A 16,238-nucleotide genomic window follows, 5' to 3' on the forward strand; every position below is an offset into this window, starting at 1 on the left:
GCAGGTGTGCACACCTGTGCAAAACCAGGGTTCCTCACTGCCGAGAGCTGTGATGCTCAGGACACTGCACACTGTACGCTGGATTTCTTCCCAGACTTTAATATACATACACATTTACACATCACTAGTAAAAATCTGTACACTTCACATTACAGTACATACAAGCCACCAGTTGCTAGCTAACACCAGAACACTGATGAAGCCCAAGACGACTGCCCTAAAACAGGCAGGGGGGCTAGTCTTCCCCTCCGAGGAAGTTTCTTTGGGTTACACATTCCAACAAGACACTGCTTTCTGGAAGGGCAAGCGGAGAAGGTGGGCCAGTCCCAGAAATGGACCTGCACCTTTTCTTCCTCCTCCAACAGCGGTTAACAGCATCTTGCTCACACTCCAGCTCTGGATGCCAGGTGCTGGGATTTTCTTTCTGCCTGCAGCATCATTTCTTCATCTTCATGTCCGCCTCGATGGCACAGCGACGCCCTCTGGTGCCTCCATCCTAGTCGCAAGGCAAACAGAAAGGGAGTTACGCAACCCTGAACACAAAATGCTTCCTCCAGCACTCGGAGGTGAGGAGTTGTGCATCTGGTAACAACTTTTCCTGCCTTCCAAACAGGAGAAAGGGAAGGTGCCCTACAAAGGCTTGGGAAGGCCTGCAGACCTACCTAAAATTCACTCTGGGCACAGCACAGGTGCTGGGATTTGCAGCATCTTTGCACACTGCTGGCAGCCAGGGCAGAGAGAGGCAACAAGGCTCTCGCCCAGGCAGATGCTTTTGGAGCCTGACAGGGCAGGCTTTTCCTAAGCGGCAGATTCTAGCTCGGCTCTTAAGATGGGAAGAGGAAACTGCTGACTAACCTACCTTATCAGCTGCTGATCCCTACGGGAAGTGCTCCTCCAGTTGAGTGACCCTGGCACTAGCTCCCTAGTTTCTCCGCACAGCTCCTTTCCATGAGCAGAAGGCGAGCTGAGAGCTTCCATTGATCCGCTGCCCTCTCCCTCTGGCTGACATGCTGACTCTCCCGGAGTACTCCTCTGTCTTTAGATATACGTGAGAGAAAAAAACAACTCTCCATCTTCCTCCCCTCTCTCCTCCCCACAACTCAGAGACTTGCGGTTTCCCAGAGGGAATATTTTTCCAAACACTTCCAGATCAACACAGGCACAGAGCAAGGTATTTCTGCGGAGTATCTTATTTGCTTTCTGGACCATGAGTGATAAAGGAGTACACAGCTGACTCCTCACTTTCCCAAGACCTTTTTGAACTGTCTTGAACGTGTGCAAGGGGCAGCTGTATAAGCATGTAGGATAAGATGTAGGAACTACAGCACTGCACCGCTTGGTCTGTCTTCCCACTTACATGGAAAGAAAGCAGGAGAGAAGTTGTGGAAAAAAGCAAAGGCAGATGACAAAATGAGAACACTTGGAACCAGAAGAAAAGACTGAAGCCCCTCCCACTCACCCACACTGAGAATAAGGGACTGAGATGTTTCTTCTCTAATGATCACGGTTGCATAGCCCTTAAGTTAAACACACACCACTGCAATGCTGAGGATGCTGTGACAGTGCAGTGATCACCCAGACAAGAGGCAGAGCACACTGCCAGCAGTACTGCAGTACCGGCTGGAGCCTTTCAATACTTACAAAGAGAGAGAGAAGGAAGGCAGGAGAGCCCATTGGGACACTGTCCTGTTAAAAGGCCAAACAGAAGGACTTATCAGGTATCAGATATGGAAATGCACACACCACACAGAAGCACTGAGTCCACACACGAGCATAGAGAAACATGTGCCCCACTCCCCTTCCCGCGTGGCATCAGTCTTATGCAGCAGGAACATAAAAACGGACAAAAAGAGGGATACTGCGAGAGTCAGAATGCTAGGAAAGCGATACTCTCTCCTCAGCCATGGCAAGGTCTGTTCTACCAAACAATTTCTGCACTGTGCAGTTGCCACCAGAACTAAGCAGGCAGTCCTTGCTGTCACAATGTTGTGTGCATCAGCTGAGAACACTTGAGACCACAATCAAGTCTGGATGTGTTTTACACAACAAAAACCCCAAGCAAACCTACAACACTGCTATTAGTGTAATGAGTGCACAAGTCAAAGGTTCTCTGGTGTGTTTTACACAGCAGACCAGACTGGAGTGATGCCCTGGTTCTAAAAATGTGACTAGGAAGTGAAGGACACAGCAGAGGCTAGTCTTCCAATTCTCTACACCTTCACCTTCCTGCCACATCATGCCTCTTCTAATACTCTCTTCATTTTCCTACATTTTTCATCACCTGTTTTTAAAAACAGGGAATAGAACAATTGGGATTACAGCAAACACTCAGGAGACCTGCCTCTGGGATGATGTACAGCTCCAGAGCTGACATCTAATCAGTAGACACATTTAAAGAAAAAATTGTTCACATGAAGATGCTGGAGCCCTTGCAATGTCAAAAAAAAATCTTTTTGGTCTGAGAACTTCATGCAATATCTTGGGATTCTTCAAAAGGTATGAAGTGCCCTTCCACAGGGTGCAGCATTCTCACCTTCTCCGAAGCATCTTGCTTGCGAGTGGAGTCTCGCCCACGCAGGCTCTTTGCACTGATCCCTGACTCTGATGTTTGCATGATCAGTTGTGTGGCCAGAAATTGCTGCAAGAAAACCACTCTGTTAAGATTCTCATGCAAAACAAGCCCAATTAGTATGTGTCAGTTAACTATCACAAACCACAGGTTGGGAATGATTGGGTCAGAGGCAGTTTCAGTTCCTTGTCTGCTGCTCAGAGTAAGTTCCCGCATTTTACCTCAGAAGCCACAAGTCCTGAGGAACTGTAAAACCCCAGTTCAAACTCTGTTAGACCTGCCAGTTGGGATATTCACATGACATTTTAAATGTTCACAGGACACAGTTTCATGTACAATTTATACCAGCATAAACCAGCAGAGCCAACAAAATAAGCAACTGCGTCCCATGTCATTCAACATGCTTGTTGCTTGTTTCTGCTCCTGAACCACACCCTGGTTCTTGCTGGCCTAAGCATTTCCCTGAAGGAAATTAAATTCAAAATTGGTCTTGGGCTGAACCTAAGAAATTTTTTCCTGTGTTGGTTTTAACTTATCCACAATCTAATTCACCACAAACACCTGAGCTAGTACAAGAGAGACACAGGGAAAGATGGAACTGCTTCATTCAAAGACACTGTGAATGAAACTGTTGCCTTTCCCATAACCGTGGACCAAGGCAGATGCTCTGTCCTGCACTGGCCTCAGCTCAGTACTTTACCTGGATCTGCTCCAGGACATCTCGCTGCATCTCCACAGCCATGTGGTACACATCATGGTCAGAGCTGTTGTACATAACTGCATTTTGAAACATCAGCATAATATCACGCTGGAACTCAGCTGTGGTTCGTATCAGCCCATTCTCAATGTTCTTTTTGATGGTAGATAAATCCATTGGCCTATGAAAGAAGTGTGGTCAAAATAGCAACAGAAATATTCAATTCTTTCCCCACTCTTTTGCATACAGCCCTGGGTCTGTAACATATCTAGTTATACCACCTATTTCATTTAGCCCAATAGGCCCTCCGCCACACAGGCTGTGCCCCTAGTACCAAGGCCACAGGCTGGAAGACACAAGCTTTTTACCACGTTATGGTAAAGCATGTTACCATGCAGTTACCATGAATGGTACCAGTGGCATGACAGATGCCTCAGAAGAAGCATTTGTCTTTTCCAGGCATCACTGAAGGAGACAATAAAGAGCTAGAGCTGCAGCCACTGCACTGTTTAGGAGAGATTTTGGGGGCTAGCAGGGGATTCTGGTAGTTTTTCCAGAAGAGTCCACCATCTGGGACAGTAAAAGATGCTGACTGAAGATGACAGGTCTTTGGAATGTCAAAGATTACATCCTACGCTTGGACAGAAACTGGGAGAAGCAGATCAGTCACATACCACCTTATTGATAAAAAAAAAAAAAAAAGTGTTCTGTATAAGTCAGCATACTTAAAGACAGGGCTGTGTAAGGACATATATCTATTACTGAAGACAATCCTTTTCTTGGAGAAACCTGTTTCTGACTGAATCATGGCAGAAAAAAAAAAATTTCCAAGTTTTGCAGCCTGCATGGTAGCCCAAAACTACACTGTTCCTGCCAGAAATCCCTACACCAATGTGCAAATATACAGAGTTCTAATGACAGAAGACTGCCGAGACTCACCTCTGCACAATACTGTGGTAGCCTGGTGCTATATCATCAGTTACAGGCTGGAGGAAGACATTAGCGTACCTGCAGAGAGAAAGAGTCCGCTTAGTGTCCCGTCCTTGCTGGTAAATATTTTGTATCATGCTCTCACGTTTATTTGTCTGCTACCAGTAACAGTATGATTCATCACCTCCCAGTGCCAAGGCAGACGAGCCTCTGAGACGGGACAGCGGAGACTTCTCTAGGATTAGTCACTTCTCAAGAAACCCAACTCACCGGTGATTAGCTGCTGCTCTCCAAACTAGCATGATGGCCTTCTTCCAGATCTTCTGAGCCTGTATTGCTTCCTGATCCTCACTGCACACTGAGCTGGGAAGAAAAGAGTGGGACTTCCTTCAGGAGCCTGCATACTGCCTCAGAGCAGAAACTTTATGGTTTATTTTGCCTTTGACATGCCTATGCTAATCCATGCCAAAGACAGTAAGAAAAAAATGGGACCTGGTACTATGGCACTATCTGCGCATGTGCACTCGTAAGCAAGGGGAACCAGACAAATCATCAACAAATTCCCACTTTGGACCCACTCAGTCAGCAAAACAGAAATGAGAATCCTACACTCCCTCCACAAAATAACATGGATTTGCACCCCCATGCCCAAGAGTTTCACTGATACTCACAACTGCGAGGAGGCTGGGCTGCTGGGAATGGAGTCAGCTAGTGTGTGAGACTGTAAAGGTGCATTATGGACACTGAAGCCATCATCGCTCTCGCTAACGGGGGGTTCGTTATCCATCTCTGATAGATATCCCTCACCCTGATCTTCTTCTTTGGGTTCCTCCAAACTGGCAGCCTCACTGGCACCATCCTCATCATCCTCTTCCCCCTGCCCATCCTGAAACACAGAGTTTGTGAGTCCGCACAGCCAGCTAGAGCAGCACATCAGAGCCTCCAAAGCAACTACGGTTCAGCAAGCAAGGCAATTTTCTTGCCACACTGCTGACAACTGTACAGGCACTTTCACAAAATTCCAGTCACTCTATCCTGCCCTGCCTCCCCCTGCAGACACAGAAACATACAGACATACACAGCTTTATAGTGCCTGAAGCAATCTCCCCTTTAGCTCCGACTGTGGACTGCCCACTTCTCAGTGCAGAAAGCTGAGTGCAAGCTTTGCTCCTCAGCAGGTGGGAGCCAGGAAGCAGCAGCAGCGAGATGTTACTAATAAACTCAAAATGACTAAAACTAACTGAGAATTACCTTCATCTGACTCCTAAACAGGGCTTGGGCCTCCTCCTTCATTGACTCTGCGAAAAAGAAAAGCAGAAAGGTTGATTCTCCAAAGCAGTCTTTCCTACAAAAGCTCCTGCACCAATGCCTACTGCCCTGCAGTAATTACGACTGTTCCTACACATATCTTTTCTCCCTCCTCCCCAAAAAACCTGAACCAGATCACTGACAACTATCCAGCTAATAATGTTGCACGTAAAAGATTTCCTAGCTGAATTAAGTTACCTGACAGCTCAAATTTGTGCTGAACATCAGCCTGTGAGGAGTCTTCACTCACATTTGGGACTTGTGGAGGGGATGAATCATCATCAGGTGGGGTCTGGAGGGAAGAGAAATGCACAAATCTAGATGTTTGTGTCAGCTTACTTCAGTGAAGGTGTGGGCACATCTCACTCACCCTAACCTAACTCGAGGCAATGAAGTTCACTGAGCACCTTCCCAACAGCAATTCTGCACATGGGCTGGGGGAGATAACACAAAGGTACTGCCTAAAGCAGAGAGCTTCTCTGCAGATCTAACAGATCAGCAGTGTGACTACCAAGAAAACAGTCAATCACATTCATTGAAGGGTCACCTTCAACCCAGCAGTCATCCTTCCTCTAAACTTCTCTCCTACCTGCCACAACTGCTCCTTTCCTTCCCCACACCAGTTCCAGATAGTCTCTCTGCTCACATACCTCTGTCTTCACTGTATTGTGCACTGCGTCTTCTCCCTTGGCCGATTCTATCTCGATTTCAGAAGTCTCTCCTGCTGTTACAGTTGCTCTTTGATCCTCTTCTATCTCTTGACTTCTGAGCTCTGGTGTTTCCGTCACTCTTGCAGTAACTGGTATGGTTTCCTCAGGGCCCAGCGGATTCTGCTCCTGCTCTGCAGGTTCTGTCTTTATTTCTGATCCCAGCTCACCAATGCCCATTAGGTCTCGAATTCCCTTTGACTCCGGTTCTTCACACTCCAGTCTCTCCTGCTTTACAGTCACAGACACTTGGGGTATCTGGGCCTGTTTCTCATGCTCCTGACGAATTGAGTGTTCCCATGGGCCAGGCAGGGTCTGAGGGTCATCAGTATCTTCGCAGAAAGAAGACAGAGCAGCTTCAACAACTGCTGCATCCAGGACTTCAGGGTGGTCATCTACCTTTATTGCCAAAACAAACACACAGCAGTGCAGGCCAAGGTCAGAACGAGGGATTAAAGAGAAGTTCATGTTATTTGGTAATGAGACAATTGTGGAAAACCTGGTGTACTGGGTTTACAAAGTTGCCTTTCACAGCCAGACCTGTATCACTCCCTGCAGTCTCCCATAGAGCTTCAATTTCAGAAATACAGCACTCCTTGAAAGCATGCTCCAAGCAGCACTCATTTGCTGGCTAGAGGTGTGACCAAACCCTACCCAACACAAGGAAGAAAGAAATTTCTTTCTGCACTCTGAAGAGGAGCACCAGGCTAAACGTGGCAGACCAGCTGCAGTGGTGTCATGAGGCCATTTCCTATTGGTCTGGACAATGATGGTAAGAATGTGCATTTTGGAATAGTCAGCTATCATTTGAGATTAACCTGACTGGATGTGGAGCAAAAGGCATTGGCACTCTGTTCTGCCCATTTACCTTGTCCTCAATGATGGCTATATCTGCCCATTTACCTTGTCCTCAATGATGGCTATAATATTTCCAACAGTATCGAAGTCCAGCTCTTCCCCCGTATAGGACACTGCAATATCCATTTTCTCAGCCAAATCCAGGTCTTCTTTCCCATCCATGCAGTGATCTTTGGAAGACCCTGCAGCACTGCCAGCCCCAGAACCCAGGCACTCTTTCTTGATGGAATCAATGATCATGGATATTTCACTGCTGTCCATGGACACTGTCACGGTATGGGAATCAGACACTGCCTCCATGGAAACACAGGCTTCTGGCTGGCTCACTGCGCAAGGATGAGAACGATAATCAGAGACCAATCCGGAGAAGTCAAGCCCACATAAATAACTACCGCAGTGGGTAAGACCAAGCACCAACCACAAGTATCCCCAGGTCCACCCACAAGAGCACAACTTTGAAAAATAAAGGACAAATGTAGGTTTGGTTTCCCACAGTAAAGACAAAGTGAGATTCCAGCCCTCGAACCACAATCCAGCAACAGACCATTAGCACCCCCACCCAGTAAACCATGTTTAAAACCACGTTTTATTCCAGAACTCAGCCATCACCATCCTTTCAGCAAGGATGGCGAGTCTGAGGTGATAGAAAGCCAGCTGAGAGCTTGCTGGGTGCTGATCCCAAAGGAAGTTCTGCTTTCCAGCAGTGCATGACCTACAACTGCGTAGTTCAGGAACGCACCTGTGGCTACGCTTTCTGGAGCTGCAGCTGGTGGCACAACGGATGGTGCTGACAGCGTGGGCATCATGACAATGGTTGCCTGGGACACAGGCTCTACGGGGGTTGGCAGGAGCTTAGCTGGAGGTTCACTGGCAACAGCGGAGAAGGAAGCAAGAGGTGAGGTGAACTGTGCAGGACCAGCTTCTAGAAGCCGGGAAAGCGTAGGAGCACCTAACAGAGAGTAGAAGGGAAAAGCACATGAGCAAGAAGCAGCCACCACTGAAGTCCACAAAGCCACCACTGGGGTCTTCACTGTCTGGTGGCTTCTTCTGGGAAAAAGGCACTGAGAGGTACCTACAAACAGTCCCAAAAGCTGTATGGAGAACCTGCACCAAAAATGCACGACTATTCTGTGTGTGTGCAGTCTGAAACAGGATCATGCAGACTATGGGATACTGTGATCAATGTAAGGGCTGACAGGCTAAGCCACACAAGCAGAGAGATGCCCTTCCACATACCAATACAATTACAGGAAATCTGAAAAACAGTGCTGAGCGCCACACAAGGTAAGCAAAGACAGTCATCACAGGAGCTGGAAGGGAGCAGAGGGGATCTCTTTGCAGGCCTTTCCTGAAGAATTCCTCTTCTATCAAAGGTTGTTACTCATACTATCTGTAACTTCCAGTTTGAATTTACTGAATTATCTGGACCAAATTAGCAGGTCTTAAAGAACAGATGTAGATAAGGAAAGTGAGATTACTCATATGGAACTATATATGAAAGAATGGCGTAAATCCTCAGTTGCAGACAGTGTGATTAAGCCACTGGTTATCATGAGCTAAGAAGAAACTTCACTTTAAGCAGGTTGTTCTGAAAAGGGCCAATGCAAAGAATTGCACCGTCCCTCTCACCCCCCACTCTGTCAAAATTGCTCTGGAGCTCACAGACCGCTGTGGCCTAATCCTCAACAGACCTCTAAGCTTCCAGATTCACAGTGAGCTGCAGTTTGACACATCGGCAATCAGATACTAGACCATTTTTTCCCCCCAACTCCCTGTCAACTAACCCTTTCTTTCTACACTGAAATGCCTGGTATTAGCCAGTGTCAAAACTAGAGACCTAGACTGCATGGACCAGGATTGAATCAAGCCTAATTGTTTCAGTCACTTTAGACCAAGGCACTCCTTTTTTCTGTAAGGATCAGTCTTAAAAAAGGTAAGGATGAGAGGGACAGGGGTAAAGAAATAGGAAAACAACTCATAAAGAAGCCCCCAAACCAGCCAGGCTAAAGGCCCTTCATTTCCAAAAAGAATTCACAGAACAGTCTGAAGGTGCATCTGAAAGGAGAACTGTATAGGGAGAATCCCAAGTTACCTGAGGCAGCAGGAGATGCAGGGACAGCACCAGGTGCCGACTGCATTTCCCCACTGTGCAGCACTGGAAGGACGCTTCCTACCTCCAGCAGGACTCCTGAGCTGTTCATGTGACCAGAAGCCACTGCCATTTCGTTTTCACCAACCTGCCGAAGGGGGACACAACTGAAATTCCTGGAGATACCATGACATCAGTGGTTTTTTGCCAGATATGCACCTCCATGAATATGTCAATTGTTTTCTGTCTCAGCATTTCTTCTGCACTTTTTGTCCAGTCTAGTCCCTGCCTGAGGCCCCTTACACAAGTGCACAACATGACAGTTAGAAAGTACTTGTTCTTCAGCTACAATACAGCTACAGTGCCACCTTCCTTTGAAGTCAGGCCAAATAAATCATTTGCTCCACTTTACTTCCTCTGTTCAAGGACCTCACAATCATTTACAGATACCAGTCTCTCTACCCCAAGATGGCATGGAATTATCCCCAATTTTGAGTTGAGGCAAATTGAAGCACCAAGATGGAAAGTAACTCTTATCAAGGTCACACAGTAAACCTAAGATGGACCTTGACGCTGATGTAGAACAGCCCTATTGATACTAAGAAAACCCAGTCTTCCACTGCCATTACCCTTCCTTTCTCCACCCTATGTTACGCTGCATGCTGCAAACAGACCCTGTGGGACATTTACACAAGCTAACAAATAGAAAAGACCCCAAATCTGACAACTAAAAAAAAGAAAGTCAACAGCAATACACCTGCTCCATCACACAAGCCCTAACACAGGGAATCTGTGCCATATGCAGGCTTACAGCTACTATGTTCAGACTGGGCTCTGAACAGTGTCAGCAACGGTCGCCCTCCTCAGACTTCCAGAGTCACCAACATCAGAAGTGGGTTGTCATCACAGTGATCTTACTGTCTGTCTATAATTAATGGAAAACTGAAGCACTTCAATACTGCTCATAAAGGACTAGCTACCCCTGTGCTAAGATCCATTACAAATTGAAACTCAACTTCCTGCCAAGATGTAAAAAACTGTGAGCCCAAAGTAGAAGTCATCAGGAACAGCTCCACAGAGGCTGACTGGGATGGTGCTGACTAGCATACTCCCTTCCCCTGGGGAAAACTATTTTCTCTAGTAAGCCTGCAACTCCAACTCCTTAATGACTGAGAGGAGATAGCCAGTCCTATGGGCCTGAATGATTCCTGCAGTCCTGCACCCACAGTACTGCCAGGAAAAGGTCCCACCTCTGTGCCTCATAGGGGTAATTACATCTCTCAGAATTACTTCTGTTGGGACTCGCACAAAAACTACATTTTTAAAAAGCTTTTGCAGCTCCCCCTTTTTCAGTGGGGAGTCTGGAGCAAATTGTTTGTGTGCTTGCATATATGAGCAGAGAGCTCCATACCAGCCTGGGGCTTGTGGGCAGGAGACTGCCCTTCTTCAGCAGCTCTGAGAGCAGAGGGGAAGGAGGCGGAGTTGCTTTTTGTCCTAGCATCTTTTTCTGGGGTGAATCATCAGTGACTGGGGTCATGGGGGCATCCAGGGGAGCAGAGCCTGGAGGGGTGTCAGGGATTCCAATGAAGGAGGCAACTGGGGTGCTGGGCAATGTCCCTGGAGTGACCTGAGAAAGAGAAAAACCACACTGTTCAAAGCCACACTCCACCACACGGACTAGCCCCACTTGCTCCTTCCCCCAAGAGCACTGATCCAGCACACCACAGACACCTACTCCATTCACTCGCTACACCTACTCCAGGCATATGCTTTCATCCTTTCCCTGTCCTGTAGTGCCACTTCCCAGGCACACACAGCAGACTGCCTGGCCAACCCACTGATGCCCCTACGTAGCCTTTGATCCAGGCACCTGATCACCACAGACATTGAAGAGGACATGTATCTTGAGCAGCACTGTACATCAACCACACTACAACACTACCACAGCAAAAAGTCTGCAAAACAAGGCAAGGGCTTCTCCCCAGGCTCCTTTTCCATGATGGACGCAGAGCCCCATGTCCCAGGCTGGTCCTTTCCTCTTACCATGAGAAGGATCCTTACCCCTGGACTGGCCTCATCCACAGCAGGCTGAGACAGATCTCCCAGAGCATAGTCTCCCCCTGGGGAGGTTGAGCCTGCAGGGGAGCGAACCATCACACCCGTTAAGCGTCGTGGTGGATTCTTAATGGCCTGACGAGCTGGAAGAAAACAGGAAAAAAAAAAAGGGGAGATTCTATGACTCCATCTTCAACAGTCCCTGAGAGTCACCTCTGACTTTACCCTAAAGAACCATAAGAAAACAATTTAAATTGTAGGAATTTCCTGGACCACGCTAGGCTAAGTTCACAAATGCTACTAGCATTGGGTAACGCACTTTAATTGCAGATTTCCCAAGCAGTTGGCTATTCATAACCTATGACCACTGACAGGTTAGTTCACTGAATTGCCCCAAGAATTATAAATTAATGAAACATTCAGAACAAGTCTCTCTCCCTTGTATCTTCAGACAATAGTAAAACTATAGGGAAAACTAAAGTGGTGACATTCTAATAGAGCTCCTTGCTAATCCTGCTTCCTCTTAGATATATCTTTTCTACAGAATTTGCTCCTTTCTCAGAAGTCTTTGCATTTTGCCCAGTTACAAATATAGTGCTGCAAAGAGAATACAACCATTCTCTCCAACTCTAGGGTCAAGGAATTCCTCCTGAACAGGTAGGTGTTAAGAAGACTTACATATTTTCCAAATGTTCTTATAAATATATGCCCCTCTCTACAGGGACAAGTAAGGAAGCTCATTTCAGCTTACCCTGATAAGCAGCATCTGTAGCCTTCCTCTTGACTTCTGCCTCTTCCTCCTCCATTTTTTTCTTTCTGTATACAGAACCAAAACCTACTGTCACAGAATGTCCCATTTCCTCTTAGTTCCTCCTCCACAATCAGTTTACTGACCCCAAAGCCCATTATCTCCAGACAACAATTAACTGCCTCTGCAGACTCAGGCTCAATACCTCGGAGGAGGGAAGCAAAGCCAGAAGCCAGTCAGAGAACAACACACTTGGCAGGAAATTTCACTTCCAGATGATTATCAAAGCACATGACACAAGCATGATATTGCAAGCCATCACGAAGCTCTTTACTGAGAAACTCTAAACAATGCTGCACACAAACTGGTGTCCACCAACCTAAACTTAGTCCACCCTCAGAGGCCAAAGCATCTGTCTAGCTGCCTCATTTTTCTTATCCCTGTACATGGAGCAAGAGATGTCTGACAAACACTGAGTGTCAGGGAACTACAATCGCAGAAGCAAGCATGACATGGATATAATGAAGTGAAATAACCCACATCATAATCTCATTGCACAGCTCCTCCAGTCTGTTATCCATGTGTCCAGCCTGGATCAGCTCCACATCCTTCTTGAGTTGCCTGTAATCAGAAAATCTTCTTATCACTGAACAATACACCCTAAGTAGCATTTTCACCCCAAGCACTATCCCACTTAGCTGACTCTTCCAAAACAGAGCTCTCAGGTGCACTACAGCTTAATAGCTCTGCTATATACCTGTATTTTTCCTGTGTTTCTTTAATAATTTTCTTCAACTCCTCAACTCGTTCTGCAGTCAGTTTCCGCACAATAACATCTTCCACAGTTTCCACAACTTCTCCCTTCTCACCACGTTTTCTCCTATAGAATAAGAGAGAACCAAAACCAGTTCAGACATAAAATGCAGAAAACCCCTGTTCTTGTCTCACATATGGCTGCCGTCTGTCATTCCTGACACACACATGCCCCCCCCCAAATCAACCTCTTCCAATTTCCCTTAAATGATATTGGACAGAACAACGTTCAAACAATCTCTTCTGAAAAATTTATTTAATTCTTAAATGCATCCAATGTTAAAGACTTCAGGAGTAGATCAAAGATGCAAGCCCACTGCAAATTCTCACCCTGAGAAAAATCAGTCATTCCACTTCAGAGAAGATTCTTACCATCCAAGAATAAACATCTATTTTTTTCCCCCCTCAATAACTTTACTAAGTCTTCTGTCTTTGCAACTCTAGAGCTGAAGATCATTTAGCACTATCACAAACAAATACTTTTCAACATCCTGCCTTTAATTTTTTTAACCCCCAATTTAATGTTTAATTAAAAAAAAAAAATTTTTAATTTAACCCCCAATTTAATGGGATGTGAAGTCCCAAAACAAACTGCTTGGAGTTAGGAGTGAGAAATATCTGAGACCACAAAGCTGTAGCAATAACATTGATAAGAAAACGGTAAGAAACCACTGCAAAATAGAGAAAAATATAAAACGTTCCCCGTTCTCACTTCTGCTGTCTTTTCTACCCCTATTCTGAATGATAATTTTATGTGTAAAGCTTCTGATTAGTAATACTAACGTGGTGTTTTATTCCAGCCAAATATGTTTCTTTTTGCTGCATTAAGTCTCCAAATGCACGCTGCAACTCTTACAAACGGAGCTGTGGCACGGAGGCACCACCTACCCTGCCATGTATTGTAACAACAGTAGGGGCATATGGAAAACACTAACAAGTACACAATGACCAGTTTTCGAACCATGTAATACCAAAATACTTCAGTCTTCTGAAAAAAAAAAAAAAAAAAAAGAGACAAGAACAAGAAATATGGGAAGCATGTTCTAAGTTATACCTTGGGCTTGCCAGTCTCCCCCATCTGCCATACCCTGATGTCTCTGTCCACTCACGCCAGCTATCATAACTGAATTTCCTCATTCCAGTATGCTCCTTCTGGGAGAAGCACTATCAAATGCTTCACTGTAAGAACTGACAAATCCACCCCAAACTGCTGCAGACTGCACTCGCGTCTGACTTTGTACTCACTTAGGAGTCTCTGTAGTCTCCAGGAGCTCCGAATACTGAGAAGCACAGTGCTAAGAAGAAACAAAGAAAGTCAGAGCACACCAAAGAGTCAGCTTTGGCAAACACCTATCAACAAAGCTTACAGGGCACTTACTCCTACTTTTTCAGAGGTCTTAACACTTCGTGAACATATCTGACAGTCTTCTCCAGTTTTCCCCATGGCTGTAATTTAGTGTAACTCAAAGCAAGGAACCATATTCACTTTTTTACTACAGCACAGCCTAGGCTGATCTTCAAAACAAAGCTAAATAACAGACGCTGTCAACTAACCATTCAGAAATCAAAGTAAGCAAGCATTATTAGGAAAACCGTAGCTGTAACATCTCTGCCTGTGAACATGAACCAAAAATATTTCAATGCAGAAGGCAAAATAGCATTATATGAAGGGCAGTTTTGTAGCTGAACAGAAAGAGCAAAGCAACATAAACCCCTCAACTTCTCCTCCTTTAATTATCTTAATCTCTTTCTGTCCCTTATACAACAAAAATCTCAGGTGCCTGCCCAAACAGTAGGACATACAAAATACAGGGGCAACCACAAATTCCTGGGGTAAGGAATTCCACAGCTCAATTACATGCCTGGTGAGGAACAATCTCTTTAGTTTGCTTTGAACTTGTCTCCTGTTAGTCTTACTTAATAGCCTCTAAACATTGTACTGGACAAAGCAATGAACAATTAATCCTTATTCATCCTCAACCGTGCTGACATCTGTTGTATTCCTGTTAGCTCTTCTTTATGTTATGGGTTTTACCTGACTTAGCTGTCCCTTACAAGTAAGCTGTTACATGTCTTTTATCGTTCTTGTCTTTTCCATAACTTTATCCAACTGCACTGTAAGCTCACATTTAATTTCAGAAACAGGAAGAATTATATCTGACTTCAATAAAACTGATTTTTAAAAAATAAATGTTGCTATCATTTTTTAAATCAAGAAATAAATTCCTTTAGGCAGCTGTCTTACATATACCACACAGAACTCATTTTTTCCAAGATTCAAGTATCAGTATCTCACCTTTTGGGAAAACCAGTCAGGTGGGCGTCCCGGCTCTGCAAAAGGTTTGATAGCTCTGCTGACTGAGACCCTACAGGAGAGAAATGGGAAGTCACCGCCAACTTACTCCCTTCCCCAATCCACATGCAGAGAAAAGGTGCTGATCTGTCTCCAAGTTCAGCAGTGAATAGCCCCCATGAACACAACGAACTTGCCAAGGAGTTCTTATGTTTGGGAATTACTCAAATACAGCCTTTGATCTCAAAACTATTTGTCTGCTTCTCACATACAACAGCTTCACTCCGTTGATTTGAAAACCAAATTTCTAGCTTCTGATGACACCGTTACATTTCCACAAAAGCTTTACTTTGGTGAGAGGAAAAAGGGAGCAAAACAGACTCAAGTTCAGAAGCAGCACACAGCAATCTGTTATCAAACACCTTTCCTGACCACAACTCACCCCTTCCCATTCACCAACGTGTCATTCTTTGATCTGATTAACACACTTCTGTTTTTACACAGCAGTTCCAAAACAAAAAAGACCTTTAACACCTCCATCTTCGTTTTGAACAAAAAGCTGAAGGGTTGATGCCTAGCTGCTGCACAAGTGGCACGGCAGAAGGTCGTACCCCAGGCCACGCACAGCCGCAGGGCAGCCGGTGCCTGAAGGACAGAGAGGCCCGGCCCAGCTCGGCCCCGCCAGGGCCCGGCCCGCTCCCTTACCAGTTCTGGTCTCCGCTCCGCATGACGGACGAGGCCAGGCAGAGTTTCTCGCGGATGGACCACGGCTCCGTAGGGCCGGCGCTCAGCAGCTTGTGCTCTGCGGGCAGAGAGGAAGGAGTGCGCGGCGCCGCCCGGGCCCAGCCCCGGCCCCGCCCCGGCCCGCTGGGCCCGCCCCCCTCACACCACGCCCGCCCTTCGGAACCGCTCGATTCTCCCCGGACCTTTCCCCCACCGCCATCCCGCGCCAGCCCCGCCACCCGTGGGCCACCGCCGCCTCCCCCATCCGCCGCCGCTCCCAACAGGCCCCGCACTCACTGCCCGGCCCCGCCGCCATCTTCCCCGCCAGGCCCGAGGGAGAGGGGGGGCGGAGCCACGCGCAAAGCCCGCCGGGAGAGAGGCACGCGCACTGCACCACCCCAACCGCCGTCCACCGCGGGCACGTGCAGCCCAGCCTTCTATTCCCGCC

The 16,238-nt window shown here is 46.5% G+C and overlaps 1 protein-coding gene across 8 annotated transcripts; it reads right to left on the reverse strand.

Annotated features, from left to right (window-relative positions):
• Positions 1-89: 89 nt before the first annotated feature.
• Positions 90-16,197, reverse strand: BRD8 (bromodomain containing 8). 8 transcript variants are annotated; one of them, XR_005829256.1, is made up of 23 exons: positions 16,088-16,197; positions 15,773-15,869; positions 15,071-15,140; positions 14,020-14,069; positions 12,719-12,841; positions 12,502-12,582; positions 11,965-12,029; positions 11,220-11,356; positions 10,570-10,785; positions 9,162-9,306; positions 7,809-8,018; positions 7,115-7,395; positions 6,155-6,610; positions 5,703-5,796; positions 5,448-5,494; positions 4,868-5,082; positions 4,467-4,559; positions 4,206-4,274; positions 3,270-3,447; positions 2,534-2,638; positions 1,642-1,686; positions 860-1,036; positions 426-496 (listed from the first exon to the last, which is right to left on the reverse strand). XR_005829256.1 is itself a non-coding variant. In XM_040603098.1 (22 exons), exons 1-22 carry the CDS (start codon positions 16,104-16,106, stop codon positions 437-439), a joined length of 2,856 nt encoding a protein of 951 aa, XP_040459032.1. In that variant the 5' UTR covers positions 16,107-16,197; the 3' UTR covers positions 90-436. The 8 variants fall into 8 exon arrangements, 7 of the variants coding, with proteins under 7 accessions (XP_040459032.1, XP_040459033.1, XP_040459031.1 ...); XM_040603098.1 differs by lacking the exon at positions 860-1,036 and having other exon boundaries at positions 90-496; XM_040603097.1 differs by having other exon boundaries at positions 426-1,036.
• Between the last annotated feature and the right edge of the window lie 41 nt (positions 16,198-16,238).

The sequence above is a fragment of the Falco naumanni genome, chromosome 8 (genome assembly GCF_017639655.2).
Source record: "Falco naumanni isolate bFalNau1 chromosome 8, bFalNau1.pat, whole genome shotgun sequence".
NCBI classification, from domain to species: Eukaryota; Metazoa; Chordata; class Aves; order Falconiformes; family Falconidae; genus Falco; species Falco naumanni.